This window comes from Panthera tigris, chromosome F3 (assembly GCF_018350195.1).
Source record: "Panthera tigris isolate Pti1 chromosome F3, P.tigris_Pti1_mat1.1, whole genome shotgun sequence".
Taxonomy (NCBI): Eukaryota; Metazoa; Chordata; class Mammalia; order Carnivora; family Felidae; genus Panthera; species Panthera tigris.
This window is the reverse complement of record NC_056678.1, coordinates 42025948-42050635: the sequence shown is the minus strand read 5'-3', so window position 1 is coordinate 42050635 and position 24688 is coordinate 42025948. Positions and strand designations below refer to the sequence as shown.

At 57.6% G+C, this 24688-nt stretch overlaps 3 protein-coding genes and 1 long non-coding RNA gene across 8 annotated transcripts in view; 2 read left to right on the top strand and 2 right to left on the bottom strand.

The window, feature by feature from the left end:
• LOC102956486 overlaps positions 1-7686 on the bottom strand; it is a 36789-nt gene extending 29103 nt beyond the window's left edge. For both annotated transcript variants that reach the window (XR_006213841.1, XR_006213840.1), the window contains exon 1: positions 7653-7686. This is a non-coding gene — a long non-coding RNA (uncharacterized LOC102956486). The remainder of the gene's footprint in view (positions 1-7652) is intronic.
• CHI3L1 (chitinase 3 like 1) lies at positions 804-9550 on the top strand. Of its 2 annotated transcripts, none has more exons than XM_015539414.2 (10): positions 804-983; positions 1220-1249; positions 2187-2388; positions 2881-2937; positions 3558-3708; positions 4791-4912; positions 6209-6332; positions 7062-7244; positions 8542-8658; positions 8901-9550. In XM_015539414.2, the coding sequence occupies exons 1-10, from the start codon at positions 929-931 to the stop codon at positions 9039-9041; spliced, it is 1182 nt and encodes a 393-aa protein (XP_015394900.2). In that variant the 5' UTR covers positions 804-928; the 3' UTR covers positions 9042-9550. The 2 variants fall into 2 exon arrangements, with proteins under 2 accessions (XP_015394900.2, XP_007086541.2); XM_007086479.3 differs by having other exon boundaries at positions 805-953.
• A 3081-nt stretch (positions 9551-12631) lies between these two features.
• MYBPH (myosin binding protein H) lies at positions 12632-20839 on the top strand. Its single transcript, XM_042975712.1, is given in 14 exon segments — positions 12632-12775; positions 12777-12840; positions 12958-13092; positions 13845-13894; positions 13896-14016; positions 16481-16573; positions 16937-17042; positions 17044-17135; positions 17330-17469; positions 18061-18220; positions 19460-19596; positions 19721-19834; positions 19836-19908; positions 20769-20839. Coding segments are annotated over 14 exon segments (1500 nt in total).
• Positions 20840-21376: 537 nt separating this feature from the next.
• ADORA1 (adenosine A1 receptor) overlaps positions 21377-24688 on the bottom strand; it is a 34218-nt gene continuing 30906 nt past the window's right edge. For all 3 annotated transcript variants that reach the window (XM_042976736.1, XM_007086481.2, XM_007086480.2), the window contains one exon: positions 21377-23333. In XM_042976736.1, the coding sequence (XP_042832670.1) occupies positions 22694-23333 (640 nt within the window). In that variant the 3' untranslated portion in view covers positions 21377-22693. The remainder of the gene's footprint in view (positions 23334-24688) is intronic.

Below are 24688 nucleotides of genomic sequence, written 5' to 3'. Positions count from 1 at the left end.
AACTCTGTGGCAATTCACTGCAGCCCCAGGTTGGCAACAAATCCTATAACTGGAATTTCAAAAAGGAAAGCAAAACAGCAGTAGGCCTGAGAGCAGTCCAGGGAATTTCCCACTCCTCTGCAGCTTTCCATTAGAAAATAATCAGCATGTTGTTGGGCTCCCTGCTGCGATTCTCCTCTGCCTCTCCTTCTGCCCCCTCCCCAGCTTGGGAGTTCTCTCTCTCTCTCTTCTAAAATAAAAGTTAAAAAAAAAAATTAGCCCATCAATCGCTAAAAGGCTGTCTGAGCCTCACCTGACTCACAGGCCAGGCTGTGGGAAACAGGCTTGGAGACAGAAAGCCTGCGTGGGGAGCAGGTCAGGCAGGATACTGCTGACCTGGGGAGAAAAGAAATTACAGCCTTGTTTGGGGTGCTGCGGGTTACAGAACTCACTGTGCCCAGTTTCCACCCGGCCAGGGCCCTGGATGGAGGGCTGGCGATGCAAAGGTGCAGAGGCTGCTAGGAAAGCTGGGAGACTGCAGGCAGAAAGGTGGGGGTGGGGTGGGGTGGGGTGGGCAGGAGGCAAGGGAGGCAGGTCTCTGGGAATAAGGCTGGGTCACTGACCCAGGAGTCACCAGACCATCACCCCAGTGGGTGGCACATGCCTCCTGAAGACCTGGCCCGAGTTTTCAAAACTCTCCAAGGTTTCTCAATCTTCCTCTGGCAGCCCACAGAGCTCCTCCCCTGCGAGTCCCAGCCACAGTAGTTCCTCTTCCTCCACACGGGTCAGTTCCCATAAATGAGACGTTTTGGAGCTCGTGGGAGTGGAGTGGGACAGATATAAAAAGGAAGTGCGAGGTGTGGGGAAGACGCCCTATCTAAGCAGCTGGACATCAGGAGCTGAGGGCACCGGAATTGGCCACACCGTGCCCCTCTCTGCTGCAGCCAGGATGGTTCTGAGGGCGGCTCAGACAGGTCTCTGGGCTGGTCAAGGCTGTTCTGCTTGTGCGTTTTCAGGCTGAGAGCCAGAGATAGCCCACAGAGCCACTGCACAGAGAGGCTGGCCTCCTACCTGCTGGGGGGGGGGGGGGGGGGGAAGGAGGAGGAGGAGGAGGAAGAAGAGGAGGAGGAGGCACCAGGGCAAATGGTGTTAACCCCTAGATTGCCTGGAAGGGGGGCGGTGAGCAGAAAGGAAGGGCAGGATGTACTCACAGGGGGTCTGACTCTGGATTTCCCTTCAGGCTTTGCGGTCCTGGTGCTGCTCCAGAGCTGTAAGTAACCCCTCTTTCAAGTCACGGGAGACAGGGGTCTGATGAGGGTGATGTGGATGAAGTCTTGGCAGAGGGGAGCCCTTCCCAGTGTCTTCTGTGATTCAAATGGCTCGGGAATATTAGCATTTGTTAAACCAAGGTGATAAGCATATGGATGTTTATTACACTCTTCTTCTGTATTTTTCTGTGTATTGGAAAATTTTCAAAATAAAAACCCTTCAAAGGCTCGGGTCCGATGAAGGCCTGGACTCACGGCCTGGTGAGCACCACCCATGGGCCCGGTAAGCAGCACGGGGGAGTGGCGCCCACGGTTCTTCCTCCATAACCAAGAGGGCAGAAAAGGCCTACTCTGCAGCAGGAGGACTTAGAACGAGGAGAAGAACTTCCTGGCCCATTGCGATTGTGCCCCAGTTTGGGGGACAGGCTGAGGGGGCCTGGGGACCTCCATTCTGGGTGGGTGACAAGTTAGGGACACTCCCGCAGGAAGGCAGAGAAGAAACGGGCCAGAGCGGCCCCGATCAACGACGCTGCAGGATCTGCGAGGCTCCACCCTGAGGGCCAGGGTCTTCTGAACCGGCCGTCTTGGGCTGGGTCCCTCCTCTCCTTCAAAGCCACTGCCTCCAGGAAGCCTTCTTTACTTGCACCGAGCCCCATTTTACCTTTATTCGCCAGCCCCTACCCTCAGTGCACGCAGCGCCGTGTCCTAAGTCTACAGGATATTCATCCACGGCATTTAATCTGTTCAAAGCATTTTCAGAATCAGCCTCATTTTCATCAGAGGCAGAGGGAACCGAACCAGCCCCTTGCATTTAGAATTCTAAGTTTGCTCACATCTCGGCCCCAGCGCCCAATGCCCCATCGGTGCTTGGCGCGGGGCTCAGCCAGAGGCCCCCTGGCTCAGTCCTGGCTCGGGCGCCACCCCGGGCTCCGTCTTCAGGTTCTGCGTACAAACTGGTCTGCTACTACACCAGCTGGTCCCAGTACCGGGAGGGTGATGGGAGCTGCTTCCCAGATGCCATCGACCCCTTCCTCTGCACCCACGTCATCTACAGCTTTGCCAACATCAGCAACGATGAGATCGACACCTGGGAGTGGAATGATGTCACGCTCTATGACACGCTGAACACGCTCAAGGACAGGTCGGGCCACAGGCTGCCAGGAAAGGAGGGAGATGTAGGGCAGGGCTGGCTGGTCCCAGGGCAGGGTGCCTCTGCTTGGGAGGATGGATGAGGGCCCCGGGGCCCGGGGTGGGGAGTGGGAGGGCCTGGGCTTCCGTGGGAGCAGGCGATGAGGGCACGTGTTGGGCCATATCTGGCGACGACAGAGGCAGGCTCTGGAAGGCGGGCTGAGGGGAGCCCTCTCCCCCACTGGGGGTGCTTCTCCAGGAAGCTCGGAAAATACTCATGACTCTATTTTGCCATATCCCGGCTTCCCCACTCAGGGGAACAAAAATGGGCAGTGTACCTCGGAGTGACCGCCGCAAGGTCTATGCCTCTTAGAATCCTGATTCTCAGGGTCGGAAAGGCATCCCACCTAAGCTAGAAGCCTGTGACAGCCTCCCAAACAGGGGCCAGCCAGTGTCGTGACAGCCTCACTCCACGCCGGCCCCCCCGTCTCCCTGCTCCCCACAGGAACCCCAACCTGAAGACCCTTCTGTCTGTGGGCGGATGGAGCTTTGGTTCTCAAAGGTAAGACCCATCCCCCAAAGGCTGATGGAATGGGGGTGAGGAGGCGTAGGTCTCCCCACCCACTCTACGGGGTCACGGGGGCTCCAGACCAGTTAGGCCTAAATGATTGTCAGGCGCCCACCCCATGTATAGCCAAGAAACCAGAGCCCAGAGAGGGAGAGGGCCCCGCAGAGGGTCACACGGAGTGCTGACAGCCTGGGAGGACTCCCTGGGGTGGGTAGGGTTGGAGCAGGGCTTAAAAAGGAGGGGAGACATGGCCCTACTGGCTGCCACATAAAGAGTGATCGCTACATGTCGGGCAACCCATCCAGCCACGGTCACAGGAAATCCCCGCGGCAGTGCTGTGAAAGAGGGTCAGGATCCCCACTTCACGGAGGAGGAAACTGAGGTGCGGGTTATGACCTTTCCAAAGTGGCTTGGCTCGTATGACAATTTTTTCAAAAATGACACTACAGAAGCTGTCTCTGAGATGCCTGGAGCGGGGTCCCGTCCCAGCCATGCCCTTCTAGAGCTTGTGGGGCCCAGGCCCGCGGCTGCACGTGCCTCAGAAATCCCTCCCGACGGCCAAGGCTCCCAGCACGTCGGTACTGAGCCCTCTACTGGGGTGATTTGGGTCCTAGATTTTCCAAAATAGCCTCCACGACCCAGAGTCGTCGGACTTTCATCAAGTCGGTGCCGCCATTTCTGCGAACCCATGGCTTTGATGGGCTGGACCTGGCCTGGCTCCACCCTGGGCGGAGAGACAAGCCCTACTTCACCACCCTGGTCAAGGTACTGGTGGGGTCGGGGAGAGGGGTGGGGACGTTGGGGACCTGAGCCGGCACCAGGGGGCGGGGGGTGGGGGGGGTGGGCGGGAGCGGTCTTTAGCTGCTGGCCTCCTGAGGGCAGGCAGAGAGGGCCTGACACCTCCTGGCCACGGGGTCCTGGGATGGGAAAGACGAACTGGCCTGTGCCCCAAGATCTTACACAGCAAGGAAGACGTCTTATTAACACGATGGGAGGTGGGCTGGGGTCCTCCGAGGCAGGAGGCCAGGCACCCACTTAGTGGGGCAGCATCATCATCCACTGTTTGGTCCCAGATGCCCGTTACCCAGCATGCCCCGCACTGGGGACACTTGGCCACATCTGACAGCAGCCCAAGCATCTCCACTACCCCAGGGACAGAGTGATCACCTAAATAAATTGTCCACAAGGGGCACCTGGGTGTCTCAGTCGGTTAAGCGTCCGACTTCGGCTCGGGTCATGATCTCACAGTTCATGGGTTCAAGGCCCACATCGGGCTCTGTGCTGACAGCTCGGAGCCCAGAGCCTGCTTCCGATTCTGTGTCTCCCTCTCTCTCTGCCCCATGCCCTGCTCACACTCTGTCTCTGTCTCTCAAAAAGTGAATAAACATTAACCAAAAAAATTTTTTTAAATAAATTGTCCACAGTACCGATATAATTTTAATTTTAAAGACCACTAAATGTACATTTAAAGACCACTTCAATCTTGTCATCTCACGTACTGGCTTGAACAAAACAGACCGCAAAGCAAATTTCTTCCAACCTGACCTGTGGGCCAACTAGGATCACTGTCTGTCCTCATGGTCCCTCTAGGACAGGGAGCGACTGAGTGTCGATGGGTGTGTGTGGGGTGTGGGGATGTGATTGGTCCAAACAGGTTTTTTTAGGAGAAGGATGGGGGAGCCCAAGGTGAATTGGTTGCTTTATCATTTCCACCGAAGCCCTGTCAGGTTGGGGAGCCCAGCAGATGGGGAAAGCCAATGACATGCTCAGGGACCTCTGTCTCTCTCACCAGGCTCCCTCTCACACAGCCGGGGCCCCTTTCACTCCCCTGCATCTCTCCCAACCAGGAAATGAAGGCTGAGTTTGCAAGGGAAGCCCAGAGGGGAGCAGGACAGCTCCTGCTCAGTGCAGCCGTGTCTGCAGGGAAGGTTGCCATTGACAACGGCTATGACATCGCCCAGATATCCCCGTGAGTCCCCCGCGCCACCCCAGCGCTCCTCATAAAGTCAGAAGACTGGATTTCTAGTCCCCGTTCCTCCACACATTTGATGTGTGCTCTTGAGCAAGTCACTTCCCCTCTCTGCGCCTCGGTCTTCCCATCTGTCAAATGGGGGCATAGTAGTCCCTGGGGGGATTGTGCTAACCAGTTGGGAGAGTTTCTATGAAGGTATTTGTGGAAAAGGAAGTAGGAAATGATATGCCAACCGGCCAGCCACCGAGGGACGTTTCCTCCACACCAGGCTTTTCTCCACAGAGTGCTGGTCACTGGAGATGCCAGACTGCGGCAAGAAAACTGTGCCTTTCTGCACCGCCTCCGTGTGCTTGCACACACACAGGCGACCCCCACTCTGTGCATCCCTCCTCCTCCCCCTGCCCCCTGATGCATGTGAGAATGAGCAGCTCACTGCCCAGCGGGGCTGATGTCGCAGTGGAACAAAGACATGGAGCTTAAGAAACCTGGGGATAAAGAACGAAGGTTCTTTACTGTGACTTTTCAGAATCTGTAGAATTTGGGGAGGTGTAGATACAGTGTTTACGTTGATCGTTTAGGAGGTAGGAACTAGGCGGTTCTCAACCATTTGCCCCGAACACCTGAGGCTCATATTCACACAACCTACCTGTGGTCCCTCTCACCCATGTGCGTGTAACCCTCCCTCCCCACCCCAGTGCGTCCTTTGGTCCAGCTCTGTCCCCACTAGGCTGTCTGTCGATGCCGCTTTAAAAAAATTTTTTTTTAACGTTTTATTTATTTTTGAGACAGAGAGAGACAGAGCGTGAACGGGGGAGGGGCAGAGAGAGAGGGAGACACAGAATCGGAAGCAGGCTCCAGGCTCTGAGCCATCAGCCCAGAGCCCGACGCGGGGCTCGAACTCACGGACTGCGAGATCATGGCCTGAGCTGAAGTCGGAGGCTTTAACCGACTGAGCCACCCAGGCGCCCCTCGATGCCGCTTTTAATCTGCTCTCACTAAGATAAACGTGGCAGACGTGGAGGGCAGGAGGCAGGATAGAGCCAGTTCCCAAATGTGTGCCGGGGGCATAACAGAAGAGTTCCATTCTTGCCTTAAATGCACTTGTGGGGCTCTGAGCCCACCCCCGGGGGCGCGGCCCAGGGGAAGTGGTCACACGGCCTGGACAGTGGATCACAGGTTCCCTACGGGGCTTTGGGTTAACGGTCTGTCTCCTGCCTCCCCTTGTTCATGACGCACTGGGCTGATGGATGCCTTTCTAATTTCCTGCCTCGCCCTCTGACCTCTCTTCCCCAGACACCTGGACTTCATCAGCGTTATGAGCTATGACTTTCACGGAGCCTGGCGTCAGACCACAGGACATCATAGCCCCCTGTTCCGAGGCCCGGAGGATAAAAGTGCTGACAGATTCAACAATGTCGTGAGTGCCTGGAAGGAGGGTGGCCAGCCAGGAAGGGACCACAGACACCTGTCACCTGCCAGGGCTCACACACCAAGCCTGTGCACCTCAGGAATTCCTGCAAGGGAGGCGTTATGGGGCCCACTCTGCAGATGAGGAAACTAAGGCGCGAAGTCTGTGAGTTCTCCACGGCTCCGGAACGGAGGAGGCAGGAGTCTAATCTAGAACAGCCTTTCACTTGCTGTGTGACCTGAGCCGATCATCTGATTGGCTGCCAAATAGTAATAATCCCTTCCTATACCTAAGACAATTTTTTTGAGAATGAAACTACAGAATGCATTTTTCAATGTTTATGTATTGTGTGTGTGTGTGTGTGTGAGAGAGAGAGAGAGAGAGAGAGAGAGAGAGAGAGAGAATGAGCAGGGGAGAGGCAGAGAGAGGGAGAGAGAATCCCAAGCAGGCTCCGCGACATCAGCGCAGTGCTGACCGGGGGCTCCCTCCCGGGAACCGTGAGATCATGAACTGAACCGAAACCAAGAGTCAGGTGCCCAGCAGACCGAGCCACCCAGGCGTCCCTACAAAATGCATTTTAGACTGGTATTATCAGTTCCCGGAAGGAAGGGAATCCCAGATGCAAGGCAGACCTGGAGCTCGGCCCGTCAGGGTGGCACCAAAAATTGTATGATCTTTCCTGTCCTGCACGGCCAGTTCCCCTAACTGCTCATGCCCTCCCCTCCTCCCCCCTGCCAGGACTACGCCGTGGGCTACATGTTGAGGCTGGGGGCCCCAGCCAATAAGCTGGTGATGGGCATCCCTGCCTTCGGGAGGAGTTTCACTCTGGCCTCCTCCAAGACGGGTGTGGGAGCCCCAATCTCCGGGCCCGGATTACCAGGCCAGTTCACCAAGGAGGAAGGGATCCTGGCCTACTATGAGGTATGCACGAGGGAGAAGGTAAGATCCCCACACTCCCAGAGGCCCTGGGGAAGGTGAGCTTCCCACCTCACCCCCCCATTCGCTCCTTTGGGAATAAAAACACGTTTCAGCGAACACTGCACCCTGAGGAGGAGGAAGGGGGGAGTCAGGCCTCTTGGTACTACGTCTCCTGAAGGCACAGTGGGTCTGCACCGCTAACCTCCCAGATACTCCTCTGGCCACCGAGTCGGAGTTTTCCTCCCAGCCCGGAAGAGAGCGGTGGCTAAAAGCCGGGTTCTTTGTTTTGCCCCAGCCTCTGCCCCTCTGTACAGCCTCGAGCCAGTCCTTAGTGTCAACCCATCATTTCCCACATCCCCGTTTAAGATATACCAGAAGCAAGTTCCACATCTGAATGAAAACATACGATACCTGTCTTTCTCTGACTGACTTACTTCACCCAGCATAACACCCTCCGGTTCCATCCACGTTGCTGCAAATGGCCGGATTTCATTCTTTCTCATCGCCAAGCAGTATCCCATCGTATCTATAAACCACATCTTCTTTATCCATTCGTCAGTGGATGGACATTCAGGCTCTTTCCATCATTTGACTAGTGTTGAAAGTGCTGCTATAAACATTGGGGTACATGTGCCCTTATGAATCAGCACTTCTGTATCCTTTGGATAAATTCCTAGCAGTGCTATTGCTGGGTCATAGGGTAGATCTATTTTTAATTTTTTGAGGAACCTCCACACTGTTTTCCAGAGCGGCTCCACCAGTTTGCATCCCATGGGGGAAAGGAAGGGGGAAAAAAAGTAGTTACAAACAGAGAGGGAGGGAGGCAAACCATAAGAGACTCAAATACAGAGAACAAACTGAGGGTGGATCGGAGGGGGGAGCAGAGGGGAAAGTGGGTGATGGGCATCGAGGAGGGCAGTTGTTGGGACGAGCACTGGGTGTTGCATGTAAGCGATGAATCACGGGAATCTACTCCCCAAACCGAGAGCACACTGTACTCACTGTGTCGTCGCCAATTTGACAATAAAGTATATTTAAAAAAATACCAGAAGCAAACCAGAGTCCCTTTAATGCCCTCAGGCTACAGCACCCACAGAACCACAGGGCATTTGCATCTGCTTTACATAAATTTGCATGAAGACTGCAATCTGAGCTGGGGAGGGGGCAGTGCTGGGGACAGATGTAGTCAGCAGGATGAAGCAAGAGGCTGAAAGAGATTTGGAGAATGGCATCTCCTCGGTGACCTGCGAAGAAGTCTCACACAGCTCCCCATGCCACCCCTGCCCCGTTTTCTGCTCAGATCTGTGACTTCCTCAAGGGAGCCGCGGTCCATAGACTCTCTGTCCAGAAGGTCCCCTATGCCACCAAGGGCAACCAGTGGGTGGGGTACGATGACCAGGAGAGCATCAAAAACAAGGTAGGTTCTCAAGGCCGTGCCCCGGGATGAAGAGGGAGAGGGAACCCCTTCTCCAAGCGGCCAGAGTCAGGTCACCTGCACTGAGGGTGGAGCTGGGTTATTGAGGTGGGGGGGGGGGGGGACAGTCAGGTCTGAGGCACCTGCTGTTTTCTTCCCTGGGGAGGGGCCTAGGCGGCACGTTCCCTTCATACACACTCTAGCCCAGGGAACCCAGCTCCGCCCACTCTGGTCTTCCTTTCCAGGTTCAGTACCTGAGGAGCAGGCAGCTGGCTGGTGCCATGGTGTGGGCTGTGGATCTGGATGACTTCCGGGGGTCCTTCTGTGGCCGGGGTCTGCCCTTCCCTCTCACCACTGCCATCAAGGATGCGCTCGCTGCGGCTTAGCCCTTGTCCTGCACACGGTGGGGCAGGGCTGCCCCTCCCCTTGGCTCCAGCCGGCCGGGAGCCGGATCGCCCACCCTTCTGAGTCCCCGACTAAGCCTCAGTCTCCCTCCCTTGGACCCCACGCAGAGAGCCACAGTGAAGCCATCTGAGCTCAGCTCTAGTGGACAAGCAGGTAGAGGCAGGGCCACAGGCAGGTAAGGCATGGGGGCCAGCACAGTGTAAGCCACGGGGACAGCACACACCTGCTGCTTTATGAAAATGCTCAATGACCCCAGCCCCACACACGGGGACTTCTTCAACTCCCTTACCCCCAAGCCTCCTTGCCAAAGGACCCCATTTTGGCCAACTCTACCACCGAGGAGCCAAACGTCACTCTCAAAGGAGCGGCCACAGTAATTACACCCTCAGCGAAGCCCAACTTGAAACCTGCACCCAGGAATGTTATGTCTCCCCTCCTACTTCCCTTTCCTAATTGCACAGCGGCTGCTCAATAAATCACCAGAGTTTAATGGTGTGTTGGTACAGCTTCAGTCTCTCTTTGTGGCCCGGTGGGACCCTCCCTGGGCTCCCCTCCCCTATCTCTTCTGGCTGGATTCGTTTCTTTCAGGCTTGGGGGCCCTGAGCTTGTAGGAGGTGAGGCTACCCTGGCCTCCACTGGGCTTCAGAGGGTCCCCAAAGAAGGCCAGCCTCTGCAGATCTATCTGCTGTGGACTTAACCCAAGAGGGCTGATGGCCGTTCAAATATTGTCTTCCCCTCTTAGGACACACTTGGCCCTCAACCCAAGCAGAGACCAAGGTTCCTCTGCTCAGGCTGACCAGGGACAGCAGGTGGCAGGCAGATGGGATAGGAATATAGATGAGATGTGATGGCCTCAGAAGACAAGCCAGTCTTCCAGGCTTTATGAGGTAGAAATGCCCTCATCAGCACTCCCAGGGCCCCAGGCATGCCTTCTACCCAAGAGTCCAGATGTACACTCCAAAGTCAAAGAGAATTATGTGTGGATTCCCTCCTGTTTGGAGGGAATTATTTGTGACTTGGCCTAGTGGTTTGTGACACGGGTTAGAGGTATAGGGAAGGAAGTACCTACTGGCCACCTTCAAATCTGAACGAGCTGGAGCTGGGCCAATGCAACTGATCCCAAGGTCACAGCCCTGCTAAAGGCAAAGAAAATGAGAACTTGGCCGGAGTTAATGGGGGGAGGGGGTTACCTGGCATTTCATCGCTGGAGAGGGGGGCCAGGCACCCTCAATCCCTGCCCCTCGCCCACCCCCTCACACAAGGGTCTTTGAAAACCCTCCAGGGCAGCCAACCCCCCTCCTCCTTCCTAGAGCCACCATTCCCCCAGTCCGGGACAGGCTCCGAAGGGCTGACTCAGGGGCCTGCAGAGTTAGTCACATTCACTTATAGCTGCAGAGTCAGAGGCCAGGGATGGGGATCGGGTCTCCAGGGCCCACCCCCTGCCTGGCAGGACACTGAGTCACCTGGTAGAGGACACAGGCACCCAGGCAGGGCTGGACACCGAGGCTCTCCAGACCCTCCGCTGCCACTCCCCAAAGAAGACAGCCAGCCGTGAAAGGCGGCCCCACTCCTGTGTGGCCAGCCCCGGCTAGGGGGAGAGCACGCATATGGCTGAGGGCCCTAAATAAATGACACGTGTATTTATTTTTAAATTATGGGATATATCGTACATGCTAAAGAGTGCATAAGGGGTGCCTGGGTGGCTCAGTCAGTTAAGCGTCTGACTTCGGCTCAGGTCATGATCTCACAGTCTCTGAGTTCAAGCCCCGCATCGGGCTCTGTGCTGGCAGCTCAGAGCCTGGAGCCTGCTTCGGATTCTGTGCCTCCCTCTCTCTCTGCCCTTCCCCTGCTCACATTCTGCCTCTCTCTCTCTCTCAAAAATAAATGAACATTAAACAAAATATTTTTAAAAGGTGCATAAAATGTATTTGTTTAATGTAAAGAATTAGTAACTAGTGAAAACCTGCGTACCCACCACCCAGGACAGGAAGTAAGACCTCAGTAGTGCTCCTGAAACTCCACCATCACATACCTCCCCAGCCCTCTGCCTCGAGGCAGCCCCTGTTCTGACTGCCCCTGTTTTCCTCTGCGGCCTCACCACCTACGGAAGCCCCTCGAGAAAGAGAGCCTGGGGTTTCCTGCCTTTGAACTGAACACGGACGGGATCTCCCCGTTCTGCGAGCCTTCCTCCTTTCGTTCCCCATTATGTCTGTGAGATCGTCCACGCAGCTGAAGTTTGTTCATTTCCTTCCATATTTTGGATTGATTACAGGCGCACCCCTACGCCCGTGATGCTGTGTGATGATGTCATAGCGATGCATTCCGCTATTGAGGGACAGCCGTTTTCACCAGGCGCGGGCTATTACAAATAAGATTGCTGTGAATGTTTTCGTGCGTGTCTCTGGGGGTACGTGCGTGAAGGTGTCACTACAGGGGTGTCACTACAGGTCACAGATAAGCCCATTGTCTACTTTTACTAGATACTGTCTCGCTTTTTCCGAAGGGATTTCTTCGATCTCCGCTCCCACGAGCCATGACGGTTCCTGTTGCTTCCCTTCTCCCAGGCACGTGGTATTTTCAGGCTTATTAAATAAATGTTTACCAATCTTAATGTTTTATTGGTTGGACGAATCAATGACTAGACGTTTGGTTGCAGCTGCCTCATCGCCCCCACTGCAAATGCCCGTGCCCATGCCCTGCTGCCAAGAGTCTAGAAGTTTCAGAGTGCTGTCCTCCTCCAGGGTCTCTTCCAGCTCTGCCTCGTGACTTTGTCTCGTTCCCAAGGGCTAGGGGACTGTCACAGGGCTCTCTGTACTACATGGGGAAACTGAGGCCCCGAGCAGAGATCGCGGAGACGGTGTCCTCTCCAGCCTCTCCAGCAGAAGCAGTGGCCAGAAGCCTTCGACCCCCTTCCCAGGGTCCCATTTCTGGAAGACTTTCCTCCAACTAGCCCCACCTTGGGCATCTCAGTTCCTTCCCTCTCTAGAACCCTCAGCCTCACACAGCACAAGTGAGAAGGCCCAGGGAACGTGAGGCCAAGGCGAGTGTGGAATACCAGGGCAAAGCTGGCAGGGCTCCCCAGGGAGTGCTGTTTCAGGCTGTCTGGGTCCCAGCACCCAGGTTGAGAAGCCCTGGGTACAAGTGGCTCCACAGAGGCCAAACACAATGCCCGATCTGGGTTCCTTCTCCAGATGGGAGCTCTTGTTCCCACTGCCCTGACCCCTGGCACAACCTCCAGAGGCAACGTCCCATCTCACCCATCTGTGCCCTCCTGCCACCCGGGCACCAGCACCCTGGCCGCCGAGGTCCGATCAGAGCGATGGACGAGGTAGTGCGCGCCTCAAGGGACCCTGCAGTTCCTCCCCCAGAGCTATTCCTGGCCTAGGCGTCTCCCCACCCCACCAGTCCTCCCACCTGACCTGACCCCACAGCTGGGAATCATCATTGGCCGGGGGTGGGGCAGCCCCTGACTATATAAGCCTGGGCCTAGGTGTCCCAGGCATCCTGGAGGTCTAGACCTACCCCTGCTGACCCCTGCACACTCCAGCCTGACCCCTCAGCCGGCGCAGCAATGACAGAAAAAGCCACCTCGGAGGCCCCCGCCTGTGGTCCGGAGGAAACCGCCTCTGAGCCTGCCAAGGCACCCAGCGCAGAGCCTTCTGGAGAAATGGCAGCATCGGAGCCTGCTGGGGAAGAGCAGGCTCCCGCACCATAGGAGCCTGCCCTCAGGCACCGGCCCCCACACCCCCGCAGCCACTAAACCTGCACCTCCAGATGAAGGTGACAAGAGAGGGGGCAGGTGGAGGAGGGAAGCGGGGAGGGAATGGCAGGGAATGGAGGGGAGCGGGGAGAGCTCTCCACCACAGGCCTCTTCATCTCTCCCTACTTCTCTCCCAGACATCCCCGGTGCCCCGCTGCTGCTGGCCGTGGAGGATGTGAGCGACAGCTCAGTGACCGTGAGCTGGGAGCCCCCAGAGAGGCTAGGGCGGCTGGGGCTCCAGGGCTATGTGCTAGAGCTCTGCCGAGAGGGAGGTGAGCTCTGGGCTAAGCCCTGCGTACACCCAGGGGTGGTGGGCTGGGGGGTAGGAGGGACAAGCCCCCAGACCCTGCATCTGGGCCAGTCTGGGGTGGGGTGGGGGGGCTAGATACAGAAGGATGAAGTGCAAGTGGTCCCCTCAACCCACTCACCTACCACTTCGTGCTCACTCCATGTACCTCTGAGGCAGGGGGGTTGTCCAAATGACCTCGGGAGACCCCCTGTCGTCCAGCTCCAGAGAGCCTCTGAGCAAGTATCAGATAGAAGGGTAGGGGTCCCTTGGTTGCTGCTCTGCTGAGAAGGGAAGGAGATGCTGAGTCGCAGAGGGCCCTGCTGGGGGAGGGCGAGCAGGAGGTGGGGACCAGAGAAGCTGGGAGTAGGGGACAGTTGAGAGCAGGAGACCGTGAGGAGAAACGGGGACCAGGGCAATGGCCCAATTCCTGCTGCCTCTGTGCCGTTCACCTCCACGGTGGCCAAGTTCAGCCTGGCTTCTGCCTTTGCCCCTACATTGCTGCATGACGTGGCAAGTGTGTCCAACCCTCTCTGGGCTTTTCTGGCCACCATTCCAGGGCTCGAACACCAGGGGTGTTTGATGCCATTTGACAAGTCAGGGAAGGGGAGCAAGGAAGAAATGAGGCTCAGAGAGGGAGGTCAGCTTCCCCAGATCACCAGGGAAAAGGAAAGCCCCTCTGAGAAGGATGACCATGGCCATAAAGCAGGGGCCTTGCCTGCTCCCCATTTTCCACAGCCTCTGAGGGGGTGCCCATGAATGCCCGGCCCATGATGGTGACCCAGCCGACCGACCGTGCAGAACCTGGCTCCGGGAGACCAGTTCTTCCTGCGTGTGGCTGCAGTGAGCTCTGCGGGGGCCGGCCCACCAGCTGTGCTAGAGCAGCCTGTCCACATCCAGAAGATGATCGGTAAGGCCCACCCTTTCATCTCCTGCTCCCCGAGCCCTTCCCAGGCACCTCATCCAATGGGTAGGAAAACTGAGGCCATCAGGCCAAGGAAACAGGACCGTCCTCTCCCCCCCCCCATCCCACCCTCACGAGCACAAGCCACGTGCTATCACCAGCTTGCCTTAAGAAAGTTCCAGGTTCCTCAGCAGCAAGCCTCTGGAGGTCAAAGACGCTATTTCCCCGAGTGGCCCAGCCCCCAAGCGTTGGGGGGGAAGGGCTCCCTGACCCCCCCGAACTGAAAGCTCAAGTTCCCCAAGTCACCTGCCTCAGGGTCCCAATGCTAGGAGCCATCCTGTTCTTCCTCCTATCTAATCTGAGCCCCTCCAGCGGCCACGCAAGCTCACTTTCTGCCCATTTTCTGTTCTTGTCCTATGGCCTGGGTTCCAGATCTTCCCAAAGGTTTTGTAACCGAGAGAAGTCTTCGCTTGCCTCTTATCCCACCGTGTCCTGAAGTGGGAGGAAGTGGGAGGAAGACAAGAGCCTGCAGAAGGCCTGGGAAGTTTTCTCCATCCCCAGAGGGCAGCGGTGTACTGGGGACCTAGGAGGCCAGCTGCTGTCCCCTTGCTAAGATTTCTATTTGCAGGGTGCATTAGCCTCAAGCCTACCCTTGCTCCCCTCCCAGAGCTGCTCAGGTTTCAGTCTGTTAATGGCAGTGAGTCATTTGGTCTGATCCGAGGTCTCTGGGGACAGCCCAGGGCCCAGGGTGAAGAGAGACACGGGCCAGCAGGTGGCCTTCCTTCTTGTTCCCCCACACCCACAGGGGGACAGTGTTCCCCACAGTTCTGGACAAGCCCTCCAAAAAGGAGTGAGCTTCATAGCCACAGGAGGGGTCAAGTTTGGATTCAAGGAAATACTTCTCGACTTCAAGGCCCAAGAGATGTGGGGCCACGGGGCTAGTGAGATCAGAATCCTAGACTGTCACGGCTGGTCCATCTAAGCCAAGCAGGTCCCAAGGAGCCCAGGGACTCCCTCGAGGTCACCCAGCCCAATAGCGGCAATCCCAGAGCCTGACTCCCACACAAGACCGTTCACGTGCCGCCAAGCATCAGGGAGTCTTCTCTGGGACCTTCCCATCCTCTGAGTGTGAGACATGGCCCTGCCCTAGCAGCCACAGTCTGGACACGTTGACTCTAGCCTGGAGGTGCCAGGAAGCCCTCCTGGCTGGGAGGGTCCTGGACCTGCCCCATGGAGCTCAGACTCGGAGAGGGTGCAGGGTCCTGGGCCCTCTGCTCCAAGGCACGGACGGCACTGAAGGAGCCAGCCACACTCAGCACCCACGACTCCATTAACATTCCTCTGGCAGGCGAGGAGGGGATTTCCTGGAGAGAAGAGGGAGGGGAGGCTGTGAACAAAGAGGGACCAGCCAGGCCCTCCTCCTGGGCAGGGCAGGGTGGGGACCTTGTCCAGAATCCTCAGCTGCTCAGCTGTCCCTTCTTAGCCACCTGGAGCTGCCAAGCATTCCTGGCCCCCTGCAGCTGCCCCTGGAGCATTCTGCTCCTTAGGCTCCCAGAGCCAAGTGCCTGCACAGCTAATCCACAGAGACACAGTGTTCCTTCCCACCATCTCCTCCCCCTCCAGCCTGTGTGCCACCCACCAACTGCTGCCACCTGTTTCCTGCTGAGGGGCCCCGGCCACCACCACTGCTGCCCCGCCCAGGGGGTACAACAGCAGGGGCCGCTGCAGGCTCCCTTGGAATGCCCAGTGGCTTTAGCGGTTGCACCTGATTAGGTGATGGTCAGGAAGGTGACTCCCTGTCCTGGCATGGGACTGAAATAAGATTTCAGGAAGGATTTCCCAATTGTAAGACTGAAAGGCAGTGAGAGGGGTGACGGAGAAAGAAGGGGGTATGTCTGCTCCGGCCTCATTTAAGAAGGGAAAGCTCCTAATCCTCCCATGTGGCCTCGAAACAGAGAAGTGAGCAAATCGATTTCAGAGGGGCTTCTCTGGAGGCCCATGGCTGGTGTGGAATGGAAGGAAGGTGCTGGATTCGGAGGAAGATGGCATTGACGCCTTTCCTGGGAATGAAGGCCAACAGGTGCCACACCTGATTCCCCACTAGGGGGAGCCAAGGAGCCCGCCAGGACCCATCTGGAGCCCAGGAATGCCTGGGCTGCAGGGCAAATCCCAGCCTGACAAGGTCAGGGCACCAAGGGAGTGCCCGGGATGCCTACTGTTTCACACCATGGAGGCCCTGCCCTCCTGGAACCTCCTGGTTCTCAATTCCCCAAGCACCTTAGGGAATATGGGCCCATGGATCTCCAGCAGTGAGCTTTGCCTTGCCCGCCGAGGAGGCAGCCCCAGAACACCCCTCGGAGCCCTCCTGCCCAGCCAGTGACCCTCACCAGCTGTCTCCTACCCCCGCCACAGTAGCCTCCAACCAGCAACCCTATTGCTGGGCTAAGCCTAAACTCTCGCTTTGACGCAGAGGCCCCCAAGATCCGCGTCCCCTGCCATCGTCGTCAGACCTGCATCCGCCAGGTGGGAGAGACCGTCAGTCTGCAAATCCCCTTCCAGGTAGGTGTGGCTCCTGCCCAGGATAACGACCTGGATGGAAATCAGGGCCCCCATCTGAGATGTGTCAGAGAAGCCCAGGGGATGTCAGGATCCCCATGAAGGTTGGCCTAAGACCCACCACGATAGCTTCACCCTCCCTCTGTCGTACACGGGACTCTTGCGACTCTCCAGCCTGTGGACAGGGCGGGTGGTCCCAGGGCTGGCTGGACACCTGGAGAACGAGGCTGTGAGCAGCACGTGTGTCTCCAACTTCTGGTGCCGTTCCTGGGAAGGGCTGATGAAGCCGGTTCCCCTGGGCACGGCTCCAGGGATCCCTGGACTTGAGTGGGTATGGGGGTGCTGGAGCCTCCTGCACCCGCCCCGAAAGCTCCTCCCTTCCGGGGGAGTCCCAAGCCTCAGGCCTCTTGGACCCACAGTGGCCACGCCCTGGACAGCCAGCGAGTGCACGTGTGCACTGGGGACCAGGACTCCGTCCTCGGCCCAGAGCTCCGACTCAGGCCGCTACGAGCTCACTGTGCATCTCGAAGATTCGGAGGCCAGGGCAGCCATCGACATCCTGGTGGTTGGTACGGGGTCAGGGGAGGCAGGGTTGACTTGCTGGGGGTCCAGATACCCCACCTCCTACCCCAGAGCTGACAGCTGAAGGGATCAGACCAGAGACTGTGACAGGAGCCAGATCCTGGCTGGGGGGGGGGGGGGGAGGGGGTTGTGGCAAGCCCAGCCTTCCCCCTCACTCCCTCTTCACACTCTGGTCCCGCAGAGAAACCTGGGCCCCCCAGCAGCATCCGGCTCCTGGACGTCTGGGGCTACGACATTGCCCTTGAATGGACACCACCCCAGGACCCAGGCAACACAGAGCTCCTGGGCTACGTGGTGCAGAAGGCAGACAAAATGACAGGGGTGAGGCCTGTTGGAGCCGAGTGGGGTGGGGGAAGTGGCCAAGGTGGCCAGGAAGGCCCAGCCCTCCAAGAGTCCAGGGACCAAGTCCTAGTCTAACTGCCGCTAACCTGACTCCTCATGTGGCTTTTAGCAAGATCCCTGTCCTCCTTGGGCCTCAGTTTCCTCCTGAAGACTGCAAGGAGTGTGTGTGTGTGTGTGTGTGTGTGGCTCTCTGAGGCCCTGCAAGGTCTAGAGCAGTGCTTCTGGAAATGTAATTACGCCTATGAATCACCTGGGAATCTCGCTAAAATGCAGATTTTAACTCAGTGGCTCTGGGGTGGGGACTGAGATCCTGCACTTCCAAGGAGTTCCCAGGTGACTGTGAGTTTGCAGGTCCTCAGGCCACCCCTGGAGTGGTAAAAATCCAGAATTCTCTGAGGACCCCAGAGAGATCATCTGAGTGACCCAGGGACCCCTTCTCCCAAAGCTGGATGGTTCAGCCCCCAGGGAAAGGGCATGGAATGAGCCCCTCGGAGGAAGGGACCGCAGGGTGAGCCAGGTGGGCAAGGGCAGGGGTCAGAGGGGAGGACGACAGGGCTGGGGTTCCCGCAGCAATGGTTCACGGTGCTGGAGCGCTACCACCCGACCACCTGCACCGTCTCTGACCTCATCGTGGGAAACGCCTACTCCTTTCGGGTCTTCTCGGAGAAACTGTGTGGACTCAGCACCTTGGCCGCCGTCACCAAGGAGCCAGCCCGGATCCGGAAGGCAGGTGGGTCTGGGCCTGGGAGCAGACACCAAGCCAGGACTGACTGCCGGGCTCGGCCTTTCCTGGCGTGTCAGCGTCCCTCCCTGCGGGCTTCTGGTGGGGGCCGCGAGCCGGGACGTTGGCTTCCCTCTCCTCACCCCTGCCACAGCTCCGCACACACTCACGCATTCCCACGAGCGGCTGTAAAGAAATGCATGCAGTTGATTGATTTTAACAAACACATCGGAACAGACGAGATGCGCCCCTGGGGAGGCTGTGCACTTATTCTGCCGTTGCTGGTGGCTGCCGGCATCGTAGCAGTCACTGGGGCTAATGTGCAGTGTCCCAAGAGAACTGCTCTGAAGGGCAGTGCGCGTGGGCGGGTATTGTCCAGTGAGTTTGCTAAAACACAAGCCTCGCAACCCTGATACAACACCACAGAGACGGATAAGAAAGAGGGGGGTATTTACTGTCTCCACACAGGCACCCGGCCTGCTTGAGTCAAATGTGAGATGCCAAGCCCTTTCTCCCTGTCGCCCTGTGACCTCCAGCTCCCCCCACCCCCATGCAGAGTCTGTGTGGGCTTGGGAAGGCACACTCTTTTCAACTCCGGCCCGAGCTACACAGAATTAGGAAGAAATTTTTGTTTAAAAAAGGAAAGCCAGTCAGGTCTCCCAAGACCAACAGAAATGAAATATGGTATCTCTGGGTTGTAGGTCCCCAGCCTCAGCCAAGAGCTTCTCCTCTATCCAGTCTTCCTGCTCATTCCCCTCTCGGTCCCCTCGCTGACCCGCCCAGCCACGGTCCCAGCTTTCCTCTGCCGCTTTGAGACATTCGGTCTCTACGTTCCCACACGTTGGCCACCCCTGGCTTCCAAGATCACAGGAGCCTGGGATCCTGCCACAGAGCTCCTTCATCCCACGGCAGCCATGAAATGGCTTGTCGCCTGCCCTTGTGATGCTAAGATCCTTCTCCAGACCAGCAGCTCTCTGATCAGAGAGCCATGGTCCTCGTGTAATTTTCTACCCTTTAAACCCCAGACTCACCAAGTGATATCAGGCAAGACACGCATCCATGAAGGCCTCAGTTTCCCATCTGTCAAATGGGGATAACACACTCACGCTTGCAGAGGGACACGATGCAGATTAAATGAGCCACCTAAGTGTAAGCTATCGTGATTATTTTAGGAAAATGGATGGGGTTAGTTCTAAGAGGTCTACTCCTATAACCTCGAATTTGCCCCCCTTTCTCTCCCGAACCCAGATATCGTTGCCAAGCCTAAAGGGTTTGTCGAGCAAGACTTCTCAGAAGCCCCTTCGTTTACCCTGCCCCTGGCTGACCACACCTCCACCCCGGGCTACAGCACTCAGCTCTTCTGCAGGGTCCGAGCACTGCCCAAGGTGAAGGGGTGAAGCCCTGCTATGTCCTGGTGGGGGTGGGAGCGGGCGGGCAGTGGCTTAAATCCATGCAGGCAGCTCCTTCAAAGCCCATCCCAGCCCTCCTCTGCTCTCGATGCTCCCCTAGCCCAAGATAATCTGGATGAAAACCAAAATGGACATCCAGGGTGACCCCAAATACCACACCCTCTCTGAGCAAGGTGTCTGCACCCTGGAGATCCGGAAGCCCAGCCCCTTTGATCTCCGGGCTCTACACCTGCAAGGCCATCAGTGTGCTAGGGGAGGCATCTGTGGCCTGCCAGCTGGAGGTCAAAGGTAAGGTTATGAGGAGGGTCCTCCCAAGGACAGGAGAAGAGGAGAAGCCACCGCCTCTCCTGCTGGGCTAGATGAGGCTGGGTGCTGGAAATCAAGGCAAGACAGAGGGTGGTAAAGATGGAGAGGTCTGGCTGTCAGAAGGATTTTCCAAGTGGGAGGTTGGCCCGGTGTAGGGAAAGGAGGTAATAGAGTCTGCCACTCAGACTGATCCATTGACTGGGGTGAAGGGGTGTAGCCCTGAGCCCCTCTTGTCCCGCTGCCCCCAACTCGGGGCCCCTGCAGCTGTCCCCCTCCCCCACTCTAACTGCGGCATCTCTTCCGGCCTCAGCCACGCACTGAAGAGCAACAGGAGGCTGTGATGAGAATGGTAAATGTCTGGACCCGCTGTCTCTGGGGTCAGGCAGGGGGTGGGGGTGAGAGGGGAAGGTGGTGGTCAGCTCTGGGTACAAATCTGCAGCGTCAGGCAATGTGCACCCGAGACAGGGGTCTAGCCTTGGCTCTGCGTGCCCTTAGACCAGGGCACTTCCTTGGCAGCAATGTGGGGGCGATGACCTATGCCTCACCTTCCCTCCCCAGGGGGTTCTGAGGCTCTGGAATGCAGGGAAGTTTCCCGGAGCCGCAGAGGCAGAGCTCAGAGCTGGACATGGGGCCCCTGGGGCAGGAGGCCTGGGAAGGAAAGAGAGGGCCTATGTCCCTGTGCCCTGTCTCTCCTCTTCAGAGGGCAGGTGGAGCCCAGCCCTGCCTAACAGCAGGGCTCATGACACGTGTCCTCCGCCAGGTGCTGCAGACCTAGGGGGGTTGGGGCCACCAGGCTCAGCATCAAGCTCCACGGATGCCCCAGACCCCCATTTCTGTGACAGCGGATGGCTTTGCTCCCTGGTACCTGCCTAGCCTCCTCCCCGAGAGGCTGGAGCCCAGGAGCCAGAAGTAGGCCTGGCGGGCCCCAGGCCAGTCTCCCCGGGCATGCGAGGGGGCCTGGAAAGTGCAGAGATTGGAGTGCCCCTGCAGAGAGCTGCAGTCTGGGCGAGAAGCACTCAAATAAAGGCGTGTGGTGTTAAAGTGCGGGGGCCTCTGTGACCACAAGCATCGTTGTGATGGGGGAGGCGCTGTGTCCCAGTGAGGGGGGGTTGATGTGTCACCGTGAGGGGGTCTCCACGAATGACATCCTGAGGAAGGTTCCAGTGGGAGGGGACTCAGGATGTCATGGGAGGGTGGGGAGTTCCAGACCATGAGCTTTTTTTAGGATCTCGCTTTCACAGTCAGGGTTTGCTATGCCTACAGCCTAACTACGCGAACAGACACCCTCTTCTCTGGAACCCTCCTTGCTCTGAACGCCTCCGTATCTCCCCTCTCCCTGCTTCCTCCCCATCCCCACCTCCCCCCCCCCCCATTGCTCCTCTGTGCTGAGGTTGTCTATTGCCCTCAGATGGTTGGGCGGTGGGGTGGGTAGCCAGGGGTGTGCTCTCCATCAAGGTTCACAGTCTTTTATTAGTCAGGTGGCCCTCCTTGGGAGCCAGGGAACATCCTACCTCTGAGAAAGGGAAGGGCCTGGACTCAAGGCCTGGAGTTGCTGTCCACGCTCAGAACCCTGCCCCCCTCCCTCCATACACGGGGCGCCCGAGTTTGGCAGAGGGCGGACCCTTCCCCAGATGCTCTAAAGCCTAGACTGTGCAACAGAGCCCCAAGCCCCTGAAAACTGTGCTAGATGCCAGGGATACTGAGGGTATCTAAGTGCCAGAAAGACCTCCCCTCCCTTACTCTCAGGACTGTGGTCTCCCCTGGCCTGTTCCAGCCTGGTCCATGGCATCCCAGGAGTGCCCAACCTCAGCACTTTCCCTTGGTCCCCTCCTCCCCAGGCAGGCAGAATGCGCCCTCATGTTGACACGTCTGGGGCTCTCCTCTCCATCTGGCCCAGAAAGAGCAGAGACGGATGTCACTTAGGGGAGTCCAGGCCATCACCAGGGGCTAGTGGAGCTGGTTGGCCCAGATGACGGGTACGGTCTAGGCTCCACCTTGGGACACTCAGGGCAAGAACAATGGCTCAGTGCTGCCACCTGGTGGCTGCATGAGGCCTGCACATCAACTCTATACCCAGGCTCCTCTACCCCGGGAGCCTCTACCTCCGGGGGTTGGTGGAGAATAAAGCAAAGGTTGGGGATGATTTCTGGATCCGCCGTTTCTGCTTCTCCCAGATATAAACCTGGGCTCCCCAGGGCAAGGAGGGCAGGTACCCTGATGCCCAGCAAAGCTGGGAGCTCAGGGTCCCGGGAGGCTGGGACGGAGGCTCCTTGATTCCCGCCCCTCCGTGGCTCTGCCACCTTCTCCTACAGAACAGGAGAGAAAGCAGGGCCATGAAGCCCAGTTTCTTTCTCTCCATCCACGTTGGAGGGGATCCTCTCCTTTCCTTAGGCTTGGTCCCAGGGTTGCATGACCACCACCAGAGATAAGCAGGCTCCCCTAACTGCCATGGGAGCCCAAGCTTGCCCTCCAGCCCACGTGGCCCCTTTGCAGCCTCAGTCTCCCCAGGTCAGTCCAGCCTGAAGCACCGGGCTGCCTGTGGGATGGTCACACAGGTGGGGAGTTTCAAGCCACTTTCCTCCTCCCCTCAGGTCACCTGGCTCCTTCCCCATGAACGGCCCCCCCGCCAAACCTCCTCCAGAACCCAAGGTGCAGGGCATCCACACCCCACAGCCCCGCCAGAAAGGCTCAGGGAGTGGGACCGGTGGGGAGGTGGGACTGGGCTGAGATGCCCCTGATGGGGGCAGGCAGACGCAGTAGGTGGAGTCTAGTCGTGGGGCCCCTCTTCCGGGGGGTCCTCATCAACAGGGGGTGCGGGCCGACAGCGGAAATGGTCATTCCAAATCTTAAGGAAGGTGACCCGGAACTTCTGGATGCGGAAGGCGTAGACGATGGGGTTCATGGCTGAGTTGCCATGCGTGAGGAAGATGGCGACGTAGATGAGGATGCTGGGCTTCTGGCAGGAAGGGCAGAAGAGGGTGATGCAGTTAAGGATGTGCAGGGGCAGCCAGCTGAGGGCGAAGAGGAAGAGGATGAGGGCCAGCGACTTGGCGATCTTCAGCTCCTTCCCATAGTACTTCTGTGGGTCGCCAGAGGAGGCCGACACCTTCTTGTTGAGCTGTTTGCGGATCAGGTAGAAGACCTCCAGGTAGATAAGGACCATGAGCAGCAGGGGGGGCAGCACCCAGACGAAGAAGTTGAAGTAGACCATGTACTCCATGCTGATGACCTTCTCAAACTCGCACTCAATCACGGGCTCGCCCTCGCTGCCGTTGGCCGCCCAGGCCCGCTCCACCTCCCCCAGCTTGTTCCAGCCGAACAGGGGTGTCAGGCCCACCACGAAGGAGAGGATCCAGCAGCCGGCGATGGCCACCGCCGCCTTCCGGGGAGTCACCACCGTCTTGTACCTGGGGAAGGGGAGGGCAGAGTGTGAGTCCCCCCCACTCCCACCAGGCTCCATCAGCCCCTATGGGGCCCCAAAAGGAGGCTCCCGCCCCAGCCAGGACCCAGTGAGTGGGGAGGTGCCGGTCTTTGGCCAGAGGTCCGAGTCTCCAGGATCCAAGATTTGGGCCAGAGCTTACAATGCACTGGTGCATCTCACCTGCAGAGGGTGGGAAGCCTGGTTAGCATAAAAATCATAACAAACGAAAAATCAAGATTAAAAATCAGGACAGAAAACAACAAAGGACCTCCCGGAAGAGTTTTAATAAAATCACCAAAGTAAAAATCAATCACGTGTGCTCGGCACGTCCCCGTCGGTCACCTCTCGTCACTGTTTCACGACAGCCCTCGCGGGGTAGGAAAGCACCGGACGAATGAGTGCCTATCTGACAGATGAGGAAACTGAGATTCCAGGCAATCACGTGATCCGCCCAAGGCCACATGGAAGGTGGTGGCACTTTCCTGTGCTTCCTCGCACACGTCTACACTGACCAAAAACAGCCAGAGGGTTGAAGAACCACTCTTCCCCTCGGGCCAGCTGACTCAGCTGTCGAAAAAAGCCTTCCCCACCTCCCTCCTGTTGGCCCTGCCCCTTACCTCCCTACCGGTGCCCCCATCTCCCCTTCCATGCTTACCTCCCCTTTCCCCTTCCAATCACTGTCCATGCGTATCTCCTGAGGGCCTGAGTTCAAGCACCATCTCTGTCCCCCAAGCTGATGGAGAATTATTCTCGGGAAAGATAACTGATGGTCACTGAGCATTCGCTGCAAACAGGGCACATGAATGCATGCATGCATGGGTGCACTTGCTGCACAGATGGGGTGTTTTCTGTGCCAAGTGCCAGTCTCTGTGCTTGGTATTAGGTAAAGGACCCTGGCCTCTCCACAGCTCACATTTTGGGCAAAGAGACAGACAACATGGAAATAAATACACAAGACAATTACAGGTTGCCGTGTGTCCTCTGAAGGAAATGAACAGATTATGTCAGGGGATAGAGCTTTCCAGCCTTTTCTGTGTCATGACACACAGAGAAAATGAGAACATCTGGATGACACGGAAAATGGACGAGGCTGCCCATGGGCGGTGACGGCGCCCCCACCGAGGGCAGAGAGTTTCAGCGTCCTGGGAGCTCCCCACTTCCCTTTAAACCAATCCAGCCAGTAACCAGCATGTCTTCTGCCCACACACCGCCCTGGAGTGAGTGCCAGGGGCTGGGGCCCGCCCGGCCCTGTGCCGAGGAGCTGGCTCAGCGCAGCAACTTGCCCAGTTGTTATTTTCCAATGAAGCCTCTGAGATGGATGGAGTGTAAACAGCTCCTGAG

Excerpts from the sequence above, each read along its gene's own strand:
- CHI3L1 (XM_015539414.2), top strand. The coding sequence starts at position 929 with ATGGTTCTGAGGGCGGCTCAGACAGGTCTCTGGGCTGGTCAAGGCTGT. Across the intron at positions 1,250-2,186 it reads CCTGGTGCTGCTCCAGAGCT|GTTCTGCGTACAAACTGGTC; the intron begins GTAAGTAACCCC and ends CTCCGTCTTCAG. Across the intron at positions 8,659-8,900 it reads AGGAGAGCATCAAAAACAAG|GTTCAGTACCTGAGGAGCAG; the intron begins GTAGGTTCTCAA and ends CTTCCTTTCCAG.